We start from the raw sequence: 25,864 nt of genomic DNA on the forward strand, positions 1-25,864 counted from the left end.
TATTTTAGTTTTGGGTTGTAATACAGATGTGAACAGGAAAAGAAACATTCATCAATCATATTGCTAAATTGTGGTTCTTTGACCTCTATTTCTGAAATGCTAAGGGAGACTTAAATGCATTTAAAAAAAAAAAAAATCTTTCTGCCCAACTTTTCGTAATACTTTGTGAAGTCTAGGGCTTCAAAAGCACCCTGTAAGCTTGGAGGGAGTGGCAGTGATAGGCATGCATAAAACAGCAATGATATGTAAAGTGATTTAATAGAAGAGAGTTCTGCTTTTTAAGTAGTGCAACTCCTCCTTTCCCTGCATGTCTTTTTCATCTTTGTTGTTTATGATGTGTAGCCATGTAGTATGGGGCATATGTATTCTTGCATATTATAAGGATTCAATGCATCATAAAAATAGAAGGCAACACAAAAATATGCAGTACTACAACATGTAACTTTATGGCATTCAGTTTCATCACGTTTTCCATGTACATTGTGTAAATCAGGAAAGTGACCTGTTTCTACTTCAGGGAAGTCTTGCAAGTATTTTAGCAGTGAAACAGCAGTCATTTACCAGCAGCTGAAGATGTCATCAATAATGTATAAGATAATGCGTCTTTAAGTTTAAAGAGAAGTAGGTTTGGTATAAATTTTGATTAATAAAGCATCATACACAAGCTAGGTAGTGATAACTAAAGGACTGACAGCATCCATTACGTTAAAGCATATGTCTGTTATTTGGAAATGTTACATAGAAGTGACACCATTTTTCTTTTTTTTTTTTAACAATCTTATTTCAATTATATTGAGATTAATATTTTTCTCCTATTCTCAGAAGGTGATGAGACTGGAGTGATGGATAGTCTCCTCGAGGCCTTGCAGTCAGGAGCTGCATTCAGAGATCGCAGGAAGCGTGTACCACGAGGTAAGATGCTTTCTTAGTTACAAACTGAGTGGACAAAAGCTGTTTCAGAACAGCTTGCAAACAGTTCTCATAGAAAACCATTGAGCCAGTGTGAAAACTCAGCAGACTTCACCTTTGTGATTGTTGATTTTTAAGTTTGTAGCTCAATCTTCAGGTAAGAATAAGCTCTAAAATATAACAAGTTCCTGGTGTGTTAGAAATGCCATTTAGAACTGCATGTTTGTTCTGATATTTAAAAACAGAAGTAAAATTAATTGTGGGCGGTACTGTGAAAAATATTAATTTCTTACAGTGAGAGTTTGGGCCCATAGCTGATCATCATTTTCAAGCAGTAGTCTTAGATGTTCCAATTTCATTGGAGGATGTCCTGGGTGTAGTTGTTAAGGTCAAATTACAATAGAGTAGAATTTCTTTCTTGAGGAAGGTAATGTACCCTAAATGTACTCTGAACAATTATTGCATCTTGCAAGTTTGTTTTTGAGAAAATTTGAGAAAAAGTTGAATAACTGCTGAGTTTTCTCTTTTCCCTTATAGTATGTTAGTTACATGTAGTTTTTAGACATCTATAGACTGTTTTCCAGTTTTTAATTCAAAATGTCTTAGAGTTAAAAACAAACAAACGAATCATAGTTGAAAATTATTTGTTATAGACTCAAAGACTTACATAGAATACATATTTCTATTTTATAAATCAGCTAGGTTTAGATCTGTGTTGGCTTATTTCTTTTTATATTTTTTATGGAGCTGTAGAAGCAAATTCGGCTGCTTTCTTACATATAGATAGCAAAGATTGTAAAATTTGGAATAAAATATTTGGTATATGCCTGATATTGTGAAAAGGAAGTTACTGATTTGCTTTTAGCCATAAACGAATTCTGCTAATGTTTCACTATCATTCTTAATTCAGAGCATGCTTTTGCTCTCAGAACTGAAGGAATTCCTCAATCAAAATATATTTTTATCTGTATCCTGAGAAATATTTATGTAAGAGATGTTACCTCTGTGTTTTGGCTTGGGGAGAAATCTGTTACCCAGTGGTGACCAAGAAAATTCCCAGAGACTGTACAAAATCTACAGAAGCTGAGAAAGCCAACAAGATGACTAACCCCAGTCTGGAAGCAGAGACACCTCTGACACTATACTGGGCAGAGCTATTTAACAGTACTTTTTATTTCTCTTTTGATACATAGTTGCTTTGTTTAGTGGATGTGTGATTTTGCCTTGTGTCAATTTGTATTGTAGTGGGGTCTGGCTGAGGTATTTGATTGACCTAGGGGAACTTTCTGTGAGGAAAAGGCCTAGATAATCCATTTTCTTGTTCTGGGCAACTGTAAGTTTTTTCAAGTGGCCAAAAGTATTACATGAAATTTTTTGGGAATGTCTAAAAGGAGACAATAAATGTTAGTCCCATACAAGAACCTGATTGAAGCTATTGTATAAATTTACTCATGGGATTTGGAAGCATGCAGGTTCCAGTCTAGAAGTTACGTATGCAAAGGAGAGGACACACACAAAAAAGACTATTAATTATAGCACCTAGAGTGGTACCTGACATTAGAGAAACTACTTTTACACACAGAAAGAATACTTGTGTGCTCATTTACCAACAGCACGAGTACTAATGAGTGAAATAACTATATGCAAAGCTAGCTTAATTTGCATTTGGACATTGGAATATTTGACAATTTTTTCTACTGTAGCATTAGTAAAGTAATGCACACTGGCTTTATTATTTTAATATATATAAATAATGAATATAAAGGAAAGAGGTGAAAATCATTGTTGCAATGTATGACTTTGCAGCAGGTTAATTAAACTGACATATATCTACTTCAGAATGGTTATTTTGAAGATAGAGAATTGTCTGTTCCATCCTGTTATAGGCACATATGTTAGAATTTGATAGACTTGTAACTACAGCACAGAGACCGTCATAGATTATTTATAGTGGCTGACAACTGTAACAGTTTACTTTTAAGTAGCTTACTTTATGCAAAGCCAGTGTTCTATCCTACTGACCATAATGGAACAGAACAAAGCGCAGAAATGTTAAAATCATTGTTGCACAATCAGGAGAAAATTACACACATGGGTCAGCATACCAAAAATAAGTGTTTGGTTAATGCTGTGGTAACGTAGTAGGCAGAGATGTGTAGTTAGGAAATATGTCCCTATGTGTGAAGCTAGAATCTCATTGCCATGGCTCTTTTCACTTTGGGGTTTTTTTGTGTGTGTTTTTCTTTTTTTTTCTTTTTTTTTTTTTTAATTTTTTTAGGCATGTTAATTTAAGAATCTATGCCAGAATGTCCAGCAACAGAGACTCAGGTACAGGGTAACAGTCCCTGCTGGAGAAACAGTCTAGATGAACTTTCTAGAAGTGCTGGGAAAGATCTACCAAGAGTACAGGGTGGGGAACACTTCATGTGGACCTGACAGTGTAACTGAAGAGATTTAGATTTATTCTTACTACTCTCTTCTGTTCTCTTCATTTATTTCCATTTAAGTCCCTGATTTTATTTTATTTTTTATTTTAAAAAAAGCTGACTTAAACATACTGTGGCATCTTTGTCTTAATGCTTTTTTTCCAGTAACTTGTTCATGGACTTAGAGTACTTCTGAAGAATTTTTTGCCCCAAACCATACTCTTTCGTTTTTCATTTATGATAGTTTCTCAACATTTTAAATGCATAGAAGTTTAGTGAATTCATTCTCTTCCAATATTTTGTTTAAAAGTCAAGCAAGTAACAGAATAAAAAGAGGAATAGTGGTAGCAATGCTGATATTACTCTGTGTTCGTTGAATTCTCTCTATTTAAAACAATCTAAAAGCTCTTTTGAGAGGCAGACACTTTTCCCCCATCTATCATCTAGTGGATGAGTAAACAAATGGTGTATTTCTGTAGTTTGCATAAACTAGCATATACCAGCACTGGTGCTGAAAGAGCTTATCCTTCTCTGGCAAGATTTATATTTTTAAGTTTACGATAAATTCAATATCTTGCTTTCATTTTGCGACTAGCATGAGGGTAGTGCATTTCTTATGGAGTCAGACAATATTTTAACACAGTGTCATTGTCTCCATTACAGTTCTGAAACTAGCATAGGTGCTTCCTGTGATGATTGCGTATTGTTGCAATGTTTTTTTGCTGAGTTGTTTAGTTGGTAATATATGTAGTTGAGGAATTAGTTTTGCATCCTAAAAACTATCAGTGCTGGTTAATCAATAAAAATGTTCTGCTGGATTGCTTCAGGTTGAGTACTCTTGTAAAGGAGTAAAGGGTGCTACCAGTAGATTGAAGTTACTTTTAATGATGAGTAGAAAATAGGTGCAAGATAATTATAATAGAAACATATTCTGAGGAAATTCAATTTGAAGTCTTAAAATGAGTGGTGCACTATTTAAAACACAAACCTTGGAAGAGTTGGTTTTGCTTAGTCCTTTTAATACTATACTGCAGAAGAAGAGGACCTTAAACATTAGTTGTAATTTAAATACCGTGTGCATACTGTGCAATGTATTCTAGATGAATGTCTAAGAAAAATAAAAGATGCTGGTATTTCTGAAGTTGGAGCTATGATCTTTTTCCTTTCCATGTGCATGTGATTTCTCTATTTTTTTAATACATTTTCTTTTAATGCATTAGGGATTTCTTATCTTGTTGAAAATGATTCTGTTTAAACATGTTGATGTATAAAATTGTATAATAATGTCTGTGTGCCTATAACGTCATGAATATGTTACTGGAGTGGATTTTCAGCCTTTCTGTATCTTTTCCTACAAAATTAGGTGAGAACAAAAAGTACATCATACTGAAGTAGGGAGAATGTCTAATTATTGTGCAGGTCTCTCTGTATTTGAAATGAACAGATTTCTAAAATAACATAATAGATTCAAAAAAAATCAAATTGACAATGTTTCTTCAGGAACTGATCTTCCTCAAGTATTTATACTGAATTTTCTTCTTGTTTTTTCTTGGGGATCTTTGAAATACATTGATATCATTGGTGGCTCGTGAGACAATGCCCATGGTAAAACATCAGTTCACCATTTATGGTGATTATTCTAGTTATAAAATACAGAGATAATAAAGATTATAAGATACAGAGATATCTTTTGCTAAGTCATCAGACTTCTGCTGGTAACCAAAAAAATGTAATCTTACTATGTGCAGTCTGAAAACAAGAAAAAAAATTGCAGTTCCAGTAACAGTGTGCACTTAACACAGAAACAAGTAACTATTCAAATTAGTTGCAAATTGTCACTGATTTTGTAATTGAATAAGTGAGGTCAGGATTTCACCTGTTTCTAAACTGCAAACTAAATACAGTAAATTAATTGCAATCTACTGGCAATCTGATCTGACGTTGGTTTTTGGGGGTGTTTTTGTTTTCATTTTTCAAAGCTTCCCCCAAAATATAACTAACAGCTGGCATTTTGTAGAAGATTGTACGAGAAGCTGAAATACTAAAAGCTCTCTGGTACACTTATCTAAAATGCAGCTCACAACTTTGGTAGATGTACTGATGTAGGTTTTGAGGTGATGTGATCTGAAGTGATAATAAACAGTAGAACTAGGTACTTGAAAGACAAGTAATTGTTGTCAGGCAAATACATCCTTATCTTCACAGTGTGCATGCAAGTTATGATGCTTCTGCTCTGAAGTGACCTTTATGCTCCTAACAACGCTTTGCTTAAGCATTGTTGTTTGTGATAGGAGAAATGAGGTTGTCTTTATCTTGAAAATATTTTTTTCTGAAAGACACCTGGAGACTGTATACTCTTTCTACTCTTGTCTGTACTCTTAGAAATAAACAAATAGTAATTTGTTAGTCTTTAGAGATGTGGAACTCTTAAAATGGACAAATATTTCCCATGACATTTTTTTGTATCAAGTGCAATCTTGGAGCTTTCTCTGCTTAACAGAAAGCATCCGCACCTCAACTGTTGTATTCTGTGCTGCTCTTAGAGTTCCTGTTTCACAAGTCAGTAACAATGAAGAAAAGGATAGACAGAAAAGTCCCAAGACAGTTGTAACAACTTCCCTGTGGTTAGAAAGTTCAGAACATTTCTGTTGGTTTTTTTGCCATTTTCTGCATTTTCTTGTCTATGCTGTATTTCAACAAAACAAGGTTTTATGTCACTGTGAACAGGTTTTGTTTTTAAAAGATTGTCTGATTCTCCTAAAGTTTTAGCTTTCATGATTTTAGTTTTTTCCCCAAATTTCTCTTGTATACTTGAATATCTGCATGATATTTTTTATCAGTTCAGTACTTGATATAAAAAAATGCGAGAGTAAGATGTACATAGGGCTTTGATTTCCATTCTCCACTCTAGTGCAATAAAATTTTTGTTTCTTTATCTTTTTTGTTAGCTTTTTTTTTTAATGTAGTCTGTTTTATATTTGGTCTAAAGCAACTAGAATTAAGGCTGCATTTGCTTTTATTTTTTTAGTCCAAAATTCTGGAAAAAATACAATAGATTGAAATATATTTCAAATTAAAAGTATGTAATACAGATTCTTGGTTTAGCCTTGTAAAAAGTATTCATACAAATTTACTATATTGATGATCTAATTACTTCAAGTTTACTGAGTTTAACTAAACAGTAAGTGTTTGATTTAGAGAGAGAAATCTCTGGTATGTCAACCTTTACAGACATAATCCTACTTTCAACATTGTCTGACAGGTAGTCAGCCCATCAGGCCTGAGGATGTGCTCCAAAGCATCTCATCTCTTCACTCTTGACTAGTTATTTATCTTATGAAGCATAATTCACAACTGGCACATGGAAAGTTCTTATTCAGAATGAACTTGTTCCACAGCCATAGAAGAGAAATGAAATCCCTATTTTTGGAATCAGTTATAGTCTGTTTTGCATAAGGTTTGAATACCATGAAAGTATTCATGAAGGGAGGAAGGAAAAACAAACAAAATGATTGCCTTCATCTTCTTCAGCCCTGAAGTAATAAAGGTATGTAAAACCAGGGCTCAGAAGAAATCATGAATAGTTCTAGGATGCAGCAAAAGCTTTTAGAATGCTTTCCTAGGACTCATCCATATGATGGACTCATGGTCCATGGATACCACTAGGTGGTACCATTAAACCTCCCTTTTTTGAGAACATTAGTGTTGATTTGTAATGCAAACGTTTTTTGGAAGAACTTAAGTAAAAGTTTGAGTTTAATTTGTGTCTATGACTTCTGAAATGAATTGGTACATCTTTGGCTGAAATTGTTTTCCCCTAGAATAGGCAATGCAATCTTTCCCATAGTGGTTATCAAATTATAAATTCTGGCAATAAAGAAAACTTTCAGGTGAATTCACTTCAAACTACTCTGAATGTGTCCCAGTTGCTGTCTAAAATTCACTTCCTCAGTATATAATCCATTCTCCAAACATAATTTAGGCTTTTCATAGAATTTTCTTGAACAAGCTTTGTTAATGAATGAAAAAACAAAAAATATTTTTAATCTTTGTTTCATAGTTTAATTCTTTTATGAAGATAATAGTGAATCTTTGGAGAAACTAACAATTTCAAACTGTGACTGATAGCGAAATACTAAGTAAGGGGTAAGACATAATTTTCTAATTTCTCACATTGTCTTTTACTTTAGATCTTAAATGTGCATGCTTTTTATACAGTAGTTAATCTTTTAGTACTGTCACGAGGCTATGCTAACGCTAACTGAAATAAAAAAGCTTGTTACTGAGTACGGAGATCTGATGTTAAATGGTGGAATAACAGTTCAAAACAACTGCATCATGAAATTGTGGACTCTTAGAAATGAAAACAGGTAAAAAAAAATTTATGGTGCATTTTTTTTCATTGATGATTAATGATTTTAGTAAGATGATAGCAGAAAGAGGGAATCTCTGTATTCGTAATGGCTCCCTATCCCCTATTTCTCCTTCTTTGTGTTTTTGACTTAGCAGAGGTGAGGCTTTTCATCTCAAGATCTACACAGTGCAGTTGCAGACAGCAGGGGGAAGAGTTGGTCAAATTACCATTGTAACAAACATCTATAAAACAAAACAAAAAAATTTACATTAGCAATGACAAATCAAAGCTGAAAGTTCGCCTTGCCTGTTGTCATTCATTGCCATTCATATTTAGAAAGCAGACTGCTGTGATAATTGATTTGATGGTCCAGCTTGAGTGGAAGCACTTCTGGGCATAGCAGGCCTCAGAGATGCCAAAAAAGAAGAAAAGGTGGGAATGAAATAATGCACTACTTTCTCCTCAGAGGCATGTGGCCCAGTTTTTGAGAACAGAAAAACATGCTTTAGAAGAAGGAGAAAAAAACAACTCAGTAATAAATACAAAAATGACCATATAGCCTCAGTCAGATAAAAATAGGCATTCAAGCAGAGACAATGAGTGTACATATTTTACTGGCAGGTGAATAATAGGAGAATGCTGTGGAAATAATCTGATTTTTAACGGACTCTATCTGTGGGAGTACCTTTTTGCTGTTTTTTTGTGTGTGTAAGAACAAAAGAGGTTCCCCCAAAAAGTAAATTAAGGGGGGGTGGGGGGGTGAAAAGCAACTTATTTTTTTGAAGGTTTTCAAAGAGGAATTGATGATTCAGAAGAAAGAAGACAATTATTGAATTCAAAAGGCAATATTTATGTGTTTGGATTATCTGAGCTCCTATTGAGTTTGCTTACTTCAATCAATACATGATAATGAAGCTTGTCTCTGTATTTTTGACTAGGGTGTAGTGTTCACTCATAGCCCCCTGCTGATTATGAATAACTTAAGACACTGAACTGCTAGTTGAGGAAAGAAGTAGATTTAGAAAAAAAAAAAAAAAAACAACCACTGGATTCTATGTTTGACCTCTTAATCGCAACTGTAGCTCAACTGTGTACCCTGCCATTGATTTAAAGAACCAAACAAAGCCAGATTAAAGATGTGAGCTATCAAAATAGGAAATTGTAACCAAAACAAGTTGTCTTTTGAGGAATGCTTATTTACTTGCAAAAATAAATGTGGTCTGTCAACTTTGTTAAACTCTTTGTATTCAGCCTTAATCTTTTATGTACAACAAAGAGGTAAATCAAATTTAACAGTGAAGATGTGTGCAAAAAAAAGTTTGAATTAGATAGTAGGGAGAGAGTAAGTATGCTGATCCAATCCACATATAAATATTACTTCTCATCCTCAGTCATTTTTTTCTTCTTTTCCTGGATATATTTCCCTTTACATCTTTCCCCCTGGTCTTTGGTCTTTCCTTCTGACAAAGAAGAAAAAGCTCTAGCTCAGGAAAGCTTATTGCTTTGTTTCTCTTCAACCTGTCTTGTGAACATCTGTAGTTGCTGATTGAAGGAGGATGATGATGTTTTGTGAGGCAGTATAAGGTTATGTTCAGCAGGAACCAGGGGTATGTAGTTGGTATCACTGCACAAATGAGCCATGACTTGTAATTAGTCTGAAGCTTTGGCTATGCCATTTTTATATGATGCATTTTAATAAATGTTGTAATACCTGCTAGGAAACCACATAGTGGTAGAATCAAGTACGCATATTCAGTGTTTGTTTATTCATAGTAGTGCAGCTCTTATTTTAAGAACATCTAGGTTTTGGCAGAGGTTAAAATTGGTTTAAAGACTTGATTAAGTGAATTCATAGTATAGAAATGATTAGTTACTGCATTTCTTAACCATGTGAGATTGAATTTTTGTTGTAACATGTCCATGGAACATAGTATTTTGAATCTGTTCATAGATTTGTGTGTTTAAATCCTATAGCCAGTGTCTTTCTCTTAAAATTTGAAAGTCTTTACGTATATACATGGAACAGTATTGTTTCCAAGCCTTCATAAAGATGTGGATTTTATCACTAAATTTTTGTACACAAGTCACGCTCTGTTTTCAAACCCTTCAGTTCAAAGAAAAAAAGGAAAGCTTTTCTTTGTTTGTGAAGCTATTGAAAAGTTGTTTTTGGAGAACTAAATGCATGTTAACAGTAAGCAAGAGATTCCGTATAGAGAAATGATGCACACAGTAACTTTTTATGGTATTCTGTTTCATTGTTAGGTAATATACATAATAAAATAGTAGCAAATCATCGCTTCCAATTATCTCTTGGAGGTAAATATGCAGCCTAGGTACAAGCAGTCTGTTACTGACAGTTGTAACATTTCTGCCTTGTTGTCTGCAGGAATTGTTCTTCTGTCAATCTTGGCAGAAGACTTCTCTTAGAGGTCTTAGTGAAAGCTGCATTGTTGTGTTGCCTGGTGGTGGGGTGTGGAAGGAGCTAGAAATTGTGTCACAAGGAAGGTGGGACAAGTGAGAAATGAAGATCTCTGTTTTAGTTCCAAGAAATTCATGCAGACAGCCAGGAGGTGATGTCAGGGAGCATACTGAGCTGCATAGGACAGTACCTGGATTAAACTAAGTGGATCAGTTATACATCAGTGTTGAGTTAGCCAGGATCTGAAATCCAGATGAATTTTATGATACTCCAGAATGTGTGAATTCTCCTTTGTACACGTAGGAAAAATTTAGTTATTTCCTGAGTATACAGAATATCACTGGTTTATCAGAGCTGTAACTCAGAGCTGTTGTTGGAAATATAAATAGATCTTGATTAAAATATAATAATCTGATTTTTCTTAGAAGATATTTACTTCAAATTTCATGTGAACTGCTGTATTAATAGTGTTTTCCTGCCCAGTAATTTGTAGTAAATCGTAGTCGCCTTGATTCTAATTATTATCAGTTGGTAGGTATCATTCCTTCACTAATTGCATGTACCTACTAATCAGGCACATCTACTGATACCATCACCTGCACCTTGGGTTGGGACCACAGGAAATAGAGCCTGTGTTCAGCATCCTGGCTAAAAAACTGTGTCTGTAAGAGGAATATCGTAGCAACTATTGCATTATGTATATTTATATGCAGATATATGCTTATGCAGATCCTGTCCCATGGCCTGACCCAGGAAGCCCTGAGCACTGGGAAAAGTCAGAACAATTTTTTTCCACTGACACTTTTGTGGAGTTTCTCCCATTGTATTGCCTACTTTATTCATACAGCAGTGGTGGTTGTGAAGCACTGATAAAAGTACACTGATCCTATGAAACAATTTCCTTTTGACTCTTTTCCACTGACCATTAATACAGAAAGTGGGGGTAGAACTGCAATGGTAGTATTTTGTGATCTGATGCATATGCTCTTAGGATCAAACAGAAGTCTGCTCTGGAAGCAACCTCTTTGAAGGTCATCCAATCCATCCTTCAGCTGAAAGTGAGTCCTTACATTAGGGTCTGTATCACTTAAGTATCCAAATAATTGGCTGTATTGGGTAAAACCTTCTCTGATGGCCAGCTGTCATAACATTTCAGAAGAAAGTGTTCTGTAACTGGTTAAATGTGCTTTCCATACTGTCACATCGTTTTTAATAGTCACATGGAATTTCTAAACCATAAAAACAACCTGTCCAAAGCTCTTCTCAAAGCAGAGGAGAGATCAGCACAAAAGCACCTTATTTTAAAAGGAAGAAAGCTATTGGAAGGTGACAGCTGGAATCCCAGTGCTTAATCTGTGTAATTAAAACTTTTCTAAGGAGCAGGAGAAGCAGGTTAGAATTGAGGTAGTTTTAGGAGTTAATTAGCAGGGTCTTTTTGAATATTAAGAATGCCTTTGAAGGATAAAGTTTTGAAAAGTAGTTCAGGCCTTTCAAACAGCATAAATTAAGGCAGAAACTTTTTTATACATCCTCAAGATGCAAACAGAACTATCCTCCCTTACTGATCCATATGCTTCCATCAGAAATATAATCATATGTACTTCTCAGTGTGTGATTCTCATTTGCTGATTTACAGTACAGATGATCCTTGTCATGTTTGTCAGTGTCCCTTGCTCTAATTCTAGCAGTTCTCAGAAGGACTTGTGGAGAAATCCTTCATTTCACATTATGTGTAGGAGTACCTCAGGCAGTATTTGGATGTAGCAAATTTCCAAGTAAAATGTTCCAAGACCAAGAGTATTATGTTTAAGAACATGCTATAATCAACCTGTAGTGCAAATTACGTGTGAAAGATAAAAACTCTTCTACAATGAGGGTCAATACACTTTCATCATTTGAAAAATGATATCTATTTTATCTCTTGCTTCATCTTGATGCTGTGGGGTGGGAATATGCAGGACTTAAAAGTCACTTCTGCTGTGCAGAAAATGAGAGTTATACCTGCATACCATAATGTTACATATATATGTCCATGGAAGCACTTGTAAGTACATAAAAATTCTTCTGCTGGCACAAATCTTTTACGCCACAGTGAAATTTTATGTTCATCCTAAGTGGACATCAGACTGATTCTGCATGCAAAAACATTTCAAGATGTCAAAATAATTTGAGTGAGAAAGGTATTACGTAGCTTTGGTTTATCAGTTTATAAACTTTGTTTCTCACTTGTAAATTTTGCTCTTATGATGATCTGTCATGCCTATTGGTTAGAATGCTTCATCCTCATTTACCTGATTCTCATGCATTGACAGAAAAGGATAAATTGTAATTATTTTATAATCTGAGAATGTTGCAATTTATTTTTATCTGAATAATGTTTTCAACCATGAGAGTGGGAAGCTTCTTTGCTGAGGATGAAAATATTTGCATCATTTTAAAACAGCAGACTTCAGTTTGGAAGTTTCAAACTTCAGTTTGGAAATGGTTTCCATAGAGGCAAGTGCAATTGGTAGTGGTTTCATGGTATGTATCATTTTATTCCTATCTAATACATATTACATAAAGGGCAGAAATTTGTTTTTAAGATAATGTTGATTTTAGAAGTATAACCTGAAAATGAGTAAGCTGAAATACATTAGTTAACGTTTTCATGCAAAATCTTATGTGGTCTGAAGTCTTCCAATTCCTCACAGAGTCATCTTAAATATTATGAACAAAAAAATGAATATTAAGTATGAACAACAGTGAGTGTTTGGGGCTTTCAGGAGAAAAGAGGTGGAAATGAGTGTGAGAGACAATTTTGGTGTTTTTGCTGTTATGTCAAACAGCGGCTGCTTCCAGCTTTAAGCAGGGATGTAGTAGTACAGTCAAGGTGACTTAACATTACAAAACCCACGGGCATATTGAATTTTCCATCTCTTCAGTAGATGATGTACAAATGAAAATAGACAGCAATGTGGTATTTATGGTTTATAAAACTAAGTATTTAAAGACATCCTAATAAACTTATCTTGAAAGCACGGCTGTACAGTAGGCGTGGTATCATGGCAGTGTCTCTGCAAATGTTTCAGATCCTGTGTGTTACTGTTGTGATACCTCAAATATTATACTGACATTCGCAGTCTTTGCACTGTGCTTTATTCACCAATATTTGTGATACGTGACATTCTTGCTAAGTACTGTCAGGTACAATATATCATGAAACAATTCTTTAGAGTATACACAGAGACTCCAATCTTTATGCAGGGACACATGTCCTTGAGAAGATGATATCCTGAGTTAAAAAATTTTCTGTGCCCTACAGAATTGAAATTATTAGGAAACTCCATATGATAGGCTAAAGTAAAACATGTTATCAAAATAAAACATTTAACTTCAGGTGCAATGCTGGCAATTGAAAATTAGTTGTATGCTTCAGAATAGCAAATTTCTTACATGGCCTGTATTTGACAGTTCTTCCCACTCAGCTAACGTAAATCTACTTAAATTATTCTAAAGATCTTCAGACAAAACAAACATTCCCAAGGCTTTAATTGTATCAACTGTGTACCTACTGATAACCTTCCTATCTATGAAGCTGTGGAGAGACGGGATGCAGGCTTTGGGGACTGATGGAGAAATTTTTAGGTTAATTCACTCTTCTGGTTTTCAGGAACATGGACAAAGAGTTCATTTATCTTCTATGCCCTTTGTGAAAGGGGACTGAAGTCATGGGTTCTTTTGCAGCAAAATAGCTGGAGGTGGATTGGACCCAATGACTGCAAAAGAATTTTCATGATCTTTCTGAATCAGATATTATATTTTGGTTAAATATATGCCTTTCTTTTTCCTAGTGAAGAAAAAGAGATGGAAAAAACAGAATACAGGTGAAGCTTTGGCTCAGCTGCATTCTTAAGCAATGAGGTTAGGAAGTGTATTAATTTCTACTTAAGAAGACTTCTAGACTAATTGCATAGTCATAATTGGATAAATTCATTTTGCATTTGTGACCAATTAAGGGGAAGGTGCACAATATAAGAATAGCTTTTTCCAAGTTCCGTACGTTTGGCCATGTAATTCCGTTTTTGTAATAAATAGCTAGAATGTGCTGGTAGGTATAATGCTGAGGCAACAAGACTGGATTGCATGTTGGTATACATTTAATATTTCTAATGTAATGCAAGTTCTGCATTATATGTTATTTATTCTGTTAACATGTTGCAGAGAAAATTACTACTTTTTATTAGATCATCTTTTTGAACTGTTCTGTAATTAACCACCAAAAGTAATGAATTCTAAATTGTTTTCAATTACTTATGACTAAAATTATCTTAAAATGAAAAAAAAAAATTGGTTTTATTCCATGGAAAGTTTCACTCCTTTACCAGTGTTGTTGTAGTAGAGGTCTAGGGTAACCTGCTTTTAAATTAAATGTCAAATATAATTTGCCATTAGAAACAAAGTGTATGCATACAGTCTGAAGGAGAAAAAAAGACACTTCAGCATCATTTAATAGTGATTTATATGTAACATCAACTTTTAAAAATCAATTAGATGATGTCTAGCAGAACAAAAATATTAGAGGTGTGAAGGTGTGCTTGTGTGTAGATAGGTACAGACACCCCTACTTTTGCATGTATTTTCTTACATATGCAGTGCTGTCAATAGAGTAGACTGCAGGTTAGTCACAGACTTTCTAGAAATAATAGATTTCATAATTTAATGTTTTTCATAAGATATTAATGACTTTTGAAATGTGAAATTCCTGCTTTGTTGGTTCTGGACATCTCAGGATGATGTGTGTATGAGCAGAGAGGTGATTGATGGAGAAGAGCAAAAAGCTGTAAAGTGTTTCTGCCAACAAAGAAAACTCTGAGGCAGAAGAAATTGATGCACAGGCTATAAATTTGTCTCTCCATTTTTCCACTGCTTTTAGTTTTAATGTTACTTCCCTACAGTCATGATCTGAAAGCTTAAAAAATTACCTAAAAATCATAGCATATCAGTTTTAGTAAGTTGAAGTCAGTTTCTCTACAGAATTTTGCAAAGCACGTTATTTAAACAATGTGGCTCAGTGAGTTGACAGCTTGATCTTAAAATTGATGCTTAAGTAAGCACTGTTATTGCTGCAAAATCACAGTTAAAATTCTTGCATATATTTTCTTACTATGGGCACTTTTCAAGGTATGCTGTTCCTCTGTTTCATCTAAGCAGAGTGTAAAAATGTCCACAGGAAATAATGGTCCCCTTTTCACTTTACACATTAACTGTGCTTAGCAAACATTCTTTCGCTCTTAATTTTCTAAAAAAATGGTTACTGCTGCAAAGAAAATGCATAAATAAGCATTCTGCATTATATTTTTCTTTATTTATAAAATCATTTTATTTTGTTTGAATTATCATCTAAGTTTACTTAGTAATTCCTAAGGGCTATTAGATGATCATTAAATCTTGATTTTCTGTCAGGAGGAATTAATAATCTTGACTTCAGAGTGAATTTAGAAGCAGTAGGGGATTGGAGTCAAATATTTGAATACCATTTCGTTGTTGAATTGTTATTCATGTTTCAACTCAGTCTGACTGGTAGATAAAAAAATAAATTCAGTTCATAAATCCTTCTTTGCATTTTAATATTTGTTTTTGTATTTTTTTCCTCTCAGCTGGGTTAAAATGTACATGGTTTGGGATCGCTGCTTGGATGTTCTCCTTATGAACACCTTCTCAGTCAATTTCTAATAAAGATCACAGTAGCTGTATGCACAGATTGCATGTAAAGCTATCTTCAGAAATTGAACTTTGTAAGAATGAGTTTCTGGATGAATTGATCAATTTTATTTTAAAGGAAAGGTGAAGCTAAAGCAAATGCTTAATAGCCTGATATTGCCTTCCAATAAAATGTCACTTCATTGGGAACATATTAGAAACATGTTCTAGACATAATCATCAAATTAAGAAAGGACAGCTAACTTGTCTCCATTTTCCCCTTCTTTTTGCTTTCTGTTGTTGTCCTTGCATAGCTTCCTCTCTGTGCTTTTAGCAGAGGTGATGGGAAAAAGTTTTGAGAGCTTTTTATTTATTTACTTATACATAATACGGAAGGCTTTTTTCCCCCCCATCACAGTGCTGACTGAAGTCCCCTTGGCTGTGTTGTCTGTAGCATGGGCAGATGTTTAATGGTGTATTTGAGATTCTTGATCCACATGTGCACGCTGCATCTACATCATGGTGCTCCTCCAGGCAGTTTTGCAAAGAAACCCATATGCACAGACCAGAAGTGACCTGACTTATTCTCTGCTGGGTACACCAAATAGAACGATCAGAGCATATCTGTGAATTTTGTTTACTTTCTCTTTAGCCTATGGGCACATAAGAACTATTTTAGAAACTAAGATAAATAATAGATGTTAATTTATTTTCATTATATATAATTACTTATGAAGAAGTCTCACTGAAAAATTCTGGCTTAAGCTTTGAATAAATTAGAAATGATAAATTGGCAAAGAGGGGGAAAAATAAAAAAAAAAAAATAGAAAAAAAAACACAAGAATGAGAACTTTTGCATTTGAAAAATAGCACTGAAATCATAGCCTTGATATTTAGAGCTACTGAGAGTATGGATATAAATGCTAATGGTGAGCCCCAAATAACTAGTGTAATATTTATTATTTCTGAATCCTTTATATGTGCTTGCTAAGAAGTAAGAATTGATGACATATTTAGAAGGGACTTCTAGAAATCATATAAGACAACCTCCAGCTTATGAAGCGTAAATGTCACCTAGTAGATGAAGCCAGTTGTTCTGTCAAACCAGGTCCTCAAATCTTGTATGACTGCCTGATTACTTCATTCTACTGTTGCACTACATTTGTAATGAAGATTTTTTTTTCCCCTACGCTTAAGCTGCAGTTGTTGACTATTACTCCTTGTTACACCCTCTACATGACCAAGAAGAATTTAACTGTGTTTTTGCCTCACAAAAGTAAGACCTCACTTTGCAGTCACAGGTTGCAGTTAGATCCCCCCCCCTTTAGCTAAACAAGCTGTACTCCCTGAGCCTTTTTGTAGTTTGTGTGAATGACTGTCTCATAGGTCATCTGACAGAAAAGGCAAAAGAAGGTATCCTGACAAAATGAATGCAGAGTTTCATAAGGGAGAAATACTGCAACTGCATGATGTGAATCCAAGTGTGATTTTTTACAGAAAGTAAATTTTACAAAGGCAGGAGGCATGGAGATACAGGAATCAATTGTTACAATGTCTTATTTGGATATGGCCAATATCAGTATTATTGATTTAAATATACATTTTGTAGGATACAAATTAGTAGTTAGTTATCTCACTTGTCAGTTATAGGGAGTGAGTTGTTTGCTTTTAATTGCATAGAGTCAGGCTTGATGATAAAGCTATTTTTCAGAAAGAAGGAAAGAAAGAGCTTGGCTGCTGGCTAAACTACCAGGATTAGACCCAGAAAATCAGAGGTTAAGTGGTTTGCTTAACTGCTGACTGTTTGACCTTGAATTTTTAAAGATACTGAGATTTTCGGTGCCACTTAAATGTGTAGGTAATAATTCTACTAGACATTAATCAGCTCTGGGGGTTGAGGGAGTTGAAATGCCTTTATACTGTTGCCCTTAATTGTATCCTACAGTGGAAATAGTATTATTACTTCCTACCAGTGTTTTTGTTCCTGTAAATTTTTTGTTGTCATGACTGCATACATAATACCACATACTGGAGTCATGATGTAAAGACCATGCTCGTTTCTACTTTATTAATTTAGAGAGAAATTGAGCTTTTGGAGAGCATCTTCATAAGAAGGATCTGTAGCCCTGCATATCACACTTTTTTCTTTATCTCTTCTTTACTTTTAAATTTATCTCTGTTACTTGGTGTGTCTTTGGACTAAGCTTCTAAATAAAGTGTACTTAAGCGGACTTTATATCGTAGCAATCTTTTTTCCAGTTGAATAAAGATAGTGTATTTCTGGTGTGGCTTTGCTCACGTAGGGATGTTAAGCCACAGTACCACATGGGTGCTGTTACAGGATGTCCATTGAACTTGCAGGTCAAGTTGTTATGCTTAAATGCAGTCATTTTTTTATTTACTGTTGTTTTCCTTGTTATTTTCTCTGGAAATACTATGTAAGAAAGTTTGAAAATTCATTTTTTGATTCATCATATGCAGCTGATAGCATAGTTTAAAGGAAAAATGAAATTTGAAGTTTTTAAGATGACATCACTGTCATTAATACTTAGAATATGCAAGAAAAGTGATTATCAGTAGGAATTATCAGCATCCAGAAAAGATACGTCTCAGTTCTGTCTTTTAGAAAGTGCTATCTAAAAAAGTCTAGTTCAAAAGAATTAAAAAAAAAAAAAAAAAAAGTAACATGTCCTTTGACTAAAAGTTCAGTTCAATGAACCGGGCTTTGCACTGTGTGCTCTGCAATCTCCAGCACTCTGCTGCTTGGATGATGGTTCATGATTTTCATTGCTTTGGCTTTAAAAGCAAGGAGAATTCCTTGGCTTTCCAGTTATCAGGAAAGTCAATGAAGGAAAAAGTGAGTGATAGTTAGAAGACAGTACATCATGAATCTCAAGTTCATGTGAACACACTGACTTTCTTATTTGTAAAGATGAAACTAGTTCAAGTGTTTAAAAAAAAAAAAAAATTCCCTCATGAAATTGAAGGCGCTCGTAGTTAAAACTGTTTTACAGACAATAGAATATAATTCTAGGGGACATTGCCAGCTTTGGGCAAAAAGTATCTGATAGATTAGTCTTATTTTTGTGGCACCAAGGATGTATTTTCCTAATCATTTTATCTGGCAGCCAAGTTCCTACTCTCTTCTACCCCAAGCAGAGGCTCCTGGCTTTCTTTTCTTTCACCTGAATTCATTTCCTTGTTTGTGTGGTAAAACTTGATCTGGAGTTGTACTGTAGAGTTCCAAAAAGACTGGGGGGGAAGGGGTACACCTGAAAAGCAAAGTTTTGGTTTATAACAGGAAATAATTATTTTCAAGGCTAGAAGACATCTTGCAGCACACAGGATACCAAAATCTCTTCCATGAAAAGGAGGATTATCAGGCAATTTTTGTCTTTATTAACAAATCAAGTTCTTTGCATTCAGGATATGCTTAAGGCCAAGATTTGTCCCTGAATGACTTGCTTGTTTTTCTGTACTGTTCAGCAGTAACCTGTTCTGACCCTCTTCTGCTACTCTGCACACAGTCAAGCTAACCTTGCCCTATTAATCTTTTCTGCATTTTCAGTCTGGGTAAACTTGAATAGCAAAATTTTTTTTCTCCAAAATCTCCTTTTGCATCTTTGTGTAAGATGTCATTCCTACTTCCCATCCGGTCAATGTGAATATGGATATAATATTTCAAGTTTTATATTCACATAAGGTTCATTATCTGAATAAGTGGGATATTTCTTAAGTCTAGCTGTGTTATGGTGGATAAAAAGCCTGAGTGTGACTGCCTTCCTTTTCAATGATACCAGAGTGGCGTAGTTTCCTGTGGACCTATTGGTGCATCCCAATCAAAATTTTTGTAAGAATGGCTGCATTGACACATTCTGAAAATGCAGAAAAGATTAAAGAAAAGTAAAAATGAATACAATTTATCTGCAAAATGAAAACAAAACCAAGTAGAGTGAACTTAATATGAAGATTTTGTTGATGGAAGACTCCAGAAAAATTCGAAAAGTATATGTAATAATTATGTTTTATGTTCTGTAATGAAAGGGGCTAAGAATGGAGGTAAACAATAGGCAAAATGAGGCTTACCTTGTCATTCCTACTAATAAAGTAAGGAAATGCATATAAGATACTTTTTTCCTTTTCTTCTCATCACAGCTGAAACTAAGAAAGTAGTCATGGAGAATCATTTTCTCCCATAATGTAATCAGGAGGGAGAGCATATTTTACCAGCTCTTCATTGCATATTGTGCTTCAAATTTGTGATGATGGGAGCATAAATAAATGACTAGAGCATCTTGTGGCTGTTCACTAGCTAAACAAAAAGGTGAAATACATGGTTGTCTGCTAATTAGAATTTAGTTTTTCTGATTTGTGAGTGAAAAAAGTGCAGTTATTTGCTGTTCTTGAGTCAGCTTGGTAGTTCTTAGTTCCCCTGTTCATACTTTTGTATGCAACTCTTTTTCAGTTATCAGTGCAGAATTGCAGTGTTGTATCAAAGGGTTATATAAAAGAGAATTTGATCATACTTTAAGTTTAGTACGTCAGGGAAGAATAGCTAGTAGTTAATGTATTAAGGAAATTAATAACTGACAAAGAGGTTAGAGAACACAAGAGGATTGTCAGCAATTGATAGAAAGTAATTTAACTTTCAGAAACAATGCTGTAACCAAATGAGACTTAAAAGCGTAGAGCAACAGTTTTCATTGCTAAGTGAAGCTGGTAAAGTGTATTTTTCAAACAAAAATACCCACAGTCCCTCAGTTAGCAAGACGGGACAGTAAAGCTGCATTGAAGCCAGTCTGCATGGCACAAGTCAGCAGCTGAGTGAGTGTGGGTGAGCAGTCCATGTGAGGTGTCTTGAGCTTAATGTTGAATTATTTTTCCATTTTTATGAAAACTTTGGATAGTCCACTAAATTTTGCTGTAGAATGTTTTGAATAAGCTTATGCCTTACAATGAACCATGGTTTTGAAGCTCCTTTTCTGCTGGTCACAGGGTTAATTAGTATCTACTGATTTGATGCAGGTTTTCTATGTTGTATGCATGTGTTACAGAAAAGATCTTGTAATCTCTCATTTCATCTAGATAAAATTCTCAAGAAGTAGGGTGGTTGTGCTATTCCATATGCAGGGAACTGTTATAAGTTTGAAGTTTCACAAAAGAGACTTACAAATGCAAAATGTTGATAAGGAACTACAGAGCAAGTATTTATTAGAAGGAGCAGCTGAGAGAAAAGGAGTCTTGTAAACAGAGTGGAAACGGTGTGTACAGTTAAAAGGCATTTAATATTTATTCAGTATCGTAAGGCAACCTTTCAGGTACTTTGATGTGATGATCTTTCATGCTTCAGGAGAGAATGAGAGAATCGGAAAAGGGCAAAAGACGGTAACTGAAGTGATCTAGGATATTTGTTACTGTATTAATTGAGGTTAGGTAGGTAGATAACCGACAGATAAAGAAAAAGAAGACAAGTGGAATGTTTATATAAGGCTTATATAATGGCTTTTGTTCCTGAAACTCTTTGGATGTGTGCTACTCAGGAGAAGGTCACGGCTGGATTGAGGAAGGAAAGAATAATTTTCTCATGTAGTCAGCATGTTACTAGCATTTTATTATAGTAGCATTCATTTACATAGAAGTGTTTTTATTCATATTATGAATGTCAGCATTAGCATTTAGATATAGGTATTTCTAAATCAATAATTAAAAATACATGGAAATATTCTCATTTAAGTCGTACATCTCTCACCTAACTTTGAGTTTTAGTGTAAGTTAATTTCAACTGAAAGTGCTTAGAAGGCAGCATACAATCATTTAACAGAATATTAAAAAAAAGTGTAGGGAATATTAAGATTTTATCACTGCATGACAAAAATGATGTTAACCTTGGCGTTGCTTTCTCCAGAGCTCCTTTTCTTAGTGGTAATTAATTTTATGAAAGTTCATACTTTCTGAAGTCTGCAGCTCTGGTTGGTGTAGAGATATTGAAAGATGCCAATTAATTTTCCATTTCTTCTTTTGTCCAGAGAGTGCAACACTTGTGGGTTTTAATAAAGTATTGTCTGTTTATTGGTGGCCTGGAGAGTATCTTCAGTAGAAATAGCAGGATGAGGAAGGTTTCTAAGCTCAGTCAATAGAAATAGCTTAACTTCTTTTTAGCTTTGCATAGTTCATTTGTTCTTTAAAATAAAGCAAAATATTTATTTGAAAGTTTTGGAACTTGCATTGAGAACTTCATGCATATCTTGTTATAAATAGAGTGTTATTTGGTGTCTGTCAAGCCACATCTGGTCTTGCTTTTAGCACAGATAAAAATTTTTAGGGGCTTTTTCATAATGTATAATACAGGTTATCAGCATTATTGCAGCTCATTGTTTAATAAAGAAGGATATATATTTTCTCATCTTGGATCTTTAGAGTAGTTTGATCTCAGAGAAGAAGTTATTGTGTATGTATGTGTTTTGCTTCTAGAGAAGCTATGTCCAAATGTATACAACTGCATTTTTTAAAACGTTTATCAATTTAGTCAGACCCATTGTGAAGTAGTATTTGGTTGTAGGGTCTTAAAAAGCCCTAAATGTTAAACGTGCTTCCGAATATGCAATGATGGTACTCTTAACCATTGTTTTCCCTGTATTGTTTGTAAATGGACTATTAAGGCTGTCATAAAATAGTTGCCAGTTTTAGGAACTGTCTGAATTGCATGTGCTGTAATGGTGTGCTACCTTCACTGCACATGAGGTCCTTGCAGAAGGAACTATATTGATAGGGCGGGGATAAATTGGCAGATTTTGCAAGTATGTTTTGTATCATCATGTGCATTTTTGTTTAGTTTCGTTTGCAAAGGAGATCCAGATTATGGATTTATTTTTCTGATAGTCTAAAATTATAAAAATAACATTTTTATGAATTACTTTAATAAGCAATAAAAATTTGATTCACATGATTGGCATATGTCTTTGTTGCAAATAATTTATAGTGAAAGTCGCGTGTTAAGTAAATCTCTATTGTTATGTCTAAGCAGGTAAGAGGTGATGAAATATTCTTGCCAGGTTCAAGCAAGAGCCCTTTTTTAGTACAAGAGCCTTTTAATGTTGTATGATGAAGGTGCAGATGGGAACGGATGACTGCAGCCTGTGCCAGCCGGTCATACAGGAGTGATGTCGTTTTAAGTTTTCTCATAGCATATTCAGTTCTGTTTAAATATTGCAAAATGCTGAATTGTAAATGTTAACCTATCCATGAATAAAAAATGTTGATATTTTATTTAATCAAAAAATAATTATGGATGGTCTGCCTTTATTGTATTATTTAAAGTATTTCATTTTACATGTAGACTACAAGTTATTGCAGAGTTCTGTTTTTATAAAGAGAATTTGTTTCTGATGCATAAAAAATAAAAGAGGCAGTCTTTTGCAGGATATAAAACAAATTGTTTGCTTTTGACATGGGCTGTCAATTGTGTGGGTACAGGGGAAAAATTGGTGACGTTTTGTGTGCAAGAGCAAGAGAGACGAAAGTGTTATTGGAGTGTTACTCTCATTCTGAAATCCCATTGCAGAAAAGAGAGGTTTGAGTTCATTGCTTTCATATTCTATGCAAAGAATAAAGTATTTGTGCATGGGAGATGTAACTTTCAGTATTTAAGCTGCTAACTGATAAAACTGAGAAGTGTGGGTGGGAGTGATGATCCTACTGAGACAAATGTGTTCATAAGCAGCCCTTTAATAAATAATTGTAAGGAATAGTTGGAAAGCTTCCCCTTTTGACTTTCATCTGGCAGTTTTTGGTTGTAACTTTGTAAAGGAATAGATATTGACTTCTATCAGGCAATTTTGGAGAAGAGGTGAAGAGCCTTCTCTCATGACTCTGTACGTTTTGTCAAATCGTATACTTACATTTGAAGTGCAAAGTGAAGGCTGATGTCAAGAAATGCCTTCAGCACAAGCTGGTGTTGGTCTCTCATGACTTTCTTCTTTCTTAAAAGTATCAGATTAGATTCTAAAATGATGGCGATCTGGCTGGACGTAGACACGTTTATTGCAGGCTCAGCATCCATTACATATCATTAGTGAAAGGAGGCAAGGGACGAGGGGACCACTTCGATGTCAGTTTGATTCTTTTTAAGGACAAATGCATTCAGATGAAAAGATGCTAACTTTGTCTGCTCGTATACTTAAAGTTCAGAACCTATTACTGTATTTCTCTGTCCTGTTTGTAATGTTATGGTCAATTTCAAAGCAAATACAAATTGTGAGAACAGTAGTGTGAATAGGGGAGCTGGGAATATCAAATTTTGGAAGCTATTTTAAATTATTTAAATATTTATTTTTTAAATGATTTAAATATGGTTTACCAGCATCATATCAGTCTGTTCAAAATGTGTGTACACGTTTGTGCTGTCACTCTTTTTAGCAGTAAAATAGCAGGTACAGCTGAAATAGGGAAATGTCTTTGTATCAACAAATCTGTCATTTCTGACATAAAACGTTTTTTATAAGAGACTCTATTTTTACTTGTGAACAACTGCTGAAAGTCTGTGTGTACTCATGAAAGAGATGCATTTGGGAGCTGAAGTTTCTTGCTTACTAAAGGAGACCTAAGTTGTTTACTCTGAAATATGTTACCTTTCTAATTCATAAGCAAAACTCACTTTACTGTACGTGACACGGAAGGATATGTGAATAAATTTAATTTTATTGCAGTGCATCTCCTTTACTGTTTCTTTGTTACTACTGCTTGGACTTGACCTTCTTCCAGGATTTGACACATCACGTTTGTCCTGTGGGATTTTATATATTACTTTATGTAGTACTTTGCGTTGTCTCATTTGGTTTAAAACAAATCATATATTCATGTCCTAAATGTTTCACTAGTCAGAATAATTAAGTTGATCAGGTCTGAGAGCAATGGAAGGAAAATAATAGGGTCATTGAAGCATTCAGGCTCTAATGGGAACCTGAGTTCATTCAGATATCAAATCCAATAATTGCTTTACACCTGTATATACAGTCCCTGTGAGCAAGTTCACATTAAAGGTTCAGTGGTACAGTTTCAGTGCTGTGCTTGAAGGGGAATCTTAGTAGTTTTCAAAAGACTACATTATTTTGAATTTTTCAGCAGTTTGTTGTTTTCATGTATCAGTTATAGGTCAGCTCTGACTGCTCATTGTTGTGCACTGAAAAATATTTCCGCATATCATACCTCATGTAAGAAATTCTCACGAGTAATGCATTATAAATTACATCTAATAGCAATCAGAAAAATCTGAGGACTATCTTATGAGTTCCACTGCTTTGAATCAATTAATGTTAGTCAAGTTAGAGGGATGAGGAGCAGTAGATTTAACTGAACTCTGAGTGTGAAACTGTGTGTGTGTGTGATCGTGTGTAGTGCAGCCTGAGGGTCGTAAGCAGCTGTGATTGCTACTTGTAAGAGGCAATTTCAGAAGGGTGGACTAAAAGTCAGTATTACTTAGTGAGACTACGATAGCAGTGAAGCAATAATTGTAACTTTGTGATTTATGCTGAATTCTGTGACAAAATATCTGTGAACACCAGTGGTGCAGGATGCCACAGAAATTGAAGAAAATTTCATCACAAATGAGAAGTTAAAAATACTGACTAGGAAAAGGAAAATGACAGCTATTCGTAGTAGGTTTCAGTAAATTCCAGACTGAGATGCTGGTCACAGTTCTGATTATTACTGGTCATATTCAACCTGATGCAGTCATTCCTCTCTTTCTTTGTTTTCCCACTTTTCCTTAGTTCTCACTTGAGAATTAAAACAGGAAAAGAAATGGAAAATGGCTGTATGTGTGCCTGCACTGTACTGACATGAAGGCCTTTTTTTCCTCTGTAATTTTAAAAGCCAATTACCCTTGGAGGGAAGGAGAAAAATAGATTGATTTGTCTTGTAACCCCTGAGGCAGGCATATGTTGTCTCAAACTGAGGCTTTTCCATCTCAACTCTTGTAGAAGAACTTTCAATGCATATCCCAAGTGGTACTACTAACAAAGGAAACAAAGTTAAATTGAAATATTAAATAGATCATTTAAAGGTTTAAGGAATTTC

General features: G+C 34.5%; 1 protein-coding gene across 6 annotated transcripts in view; it reads left to right on the top strand.

Annotated features, from left to right (window-relative positions):
- Window positions 1–25,864, top strand: part of DIAPH2 (diaphanous related formin 2) — a 146,510-nt gene that overhangs the window by 111,598 nt on the left and 9,048 nt on the right. For 5 of the 6 annotated variants that reach the window (XM_052672766.1, XM_052672769.1, XM_052672767.1 and 2 more), the window contains one exon: window positions 823–912. In XM_052672766.1, coding sequence (XP_052528726.1) covers window positions 823–912 — 90 coding nt within the window. Of the gene's footprint in view, window positions 1–822; window positions 913–22,814; window positions 22,946–25,864 lie in introns of those variants that run through there. The other variant, XM_052672768.1, reaches the window with a different exon arrangement.

The sequence above is a fragment of the Tympanuchus pallidicinctus genome, unplaced genomic scaffold (genome assembly GCF_026119805.1).
Source record: "Tympanuchus pallidicinctus isolate F22 unplaced genomic scaffold, pur_lepc_1.0 scaffold13, whole genome shotgun sequence".
NCBI classification, from domain to species: Eukaryota; Metazoa; Chordata; class Aves; order Galliformes; family Phasianidae; genus Tympanuchus; species Tympanuchus pallidicinctus.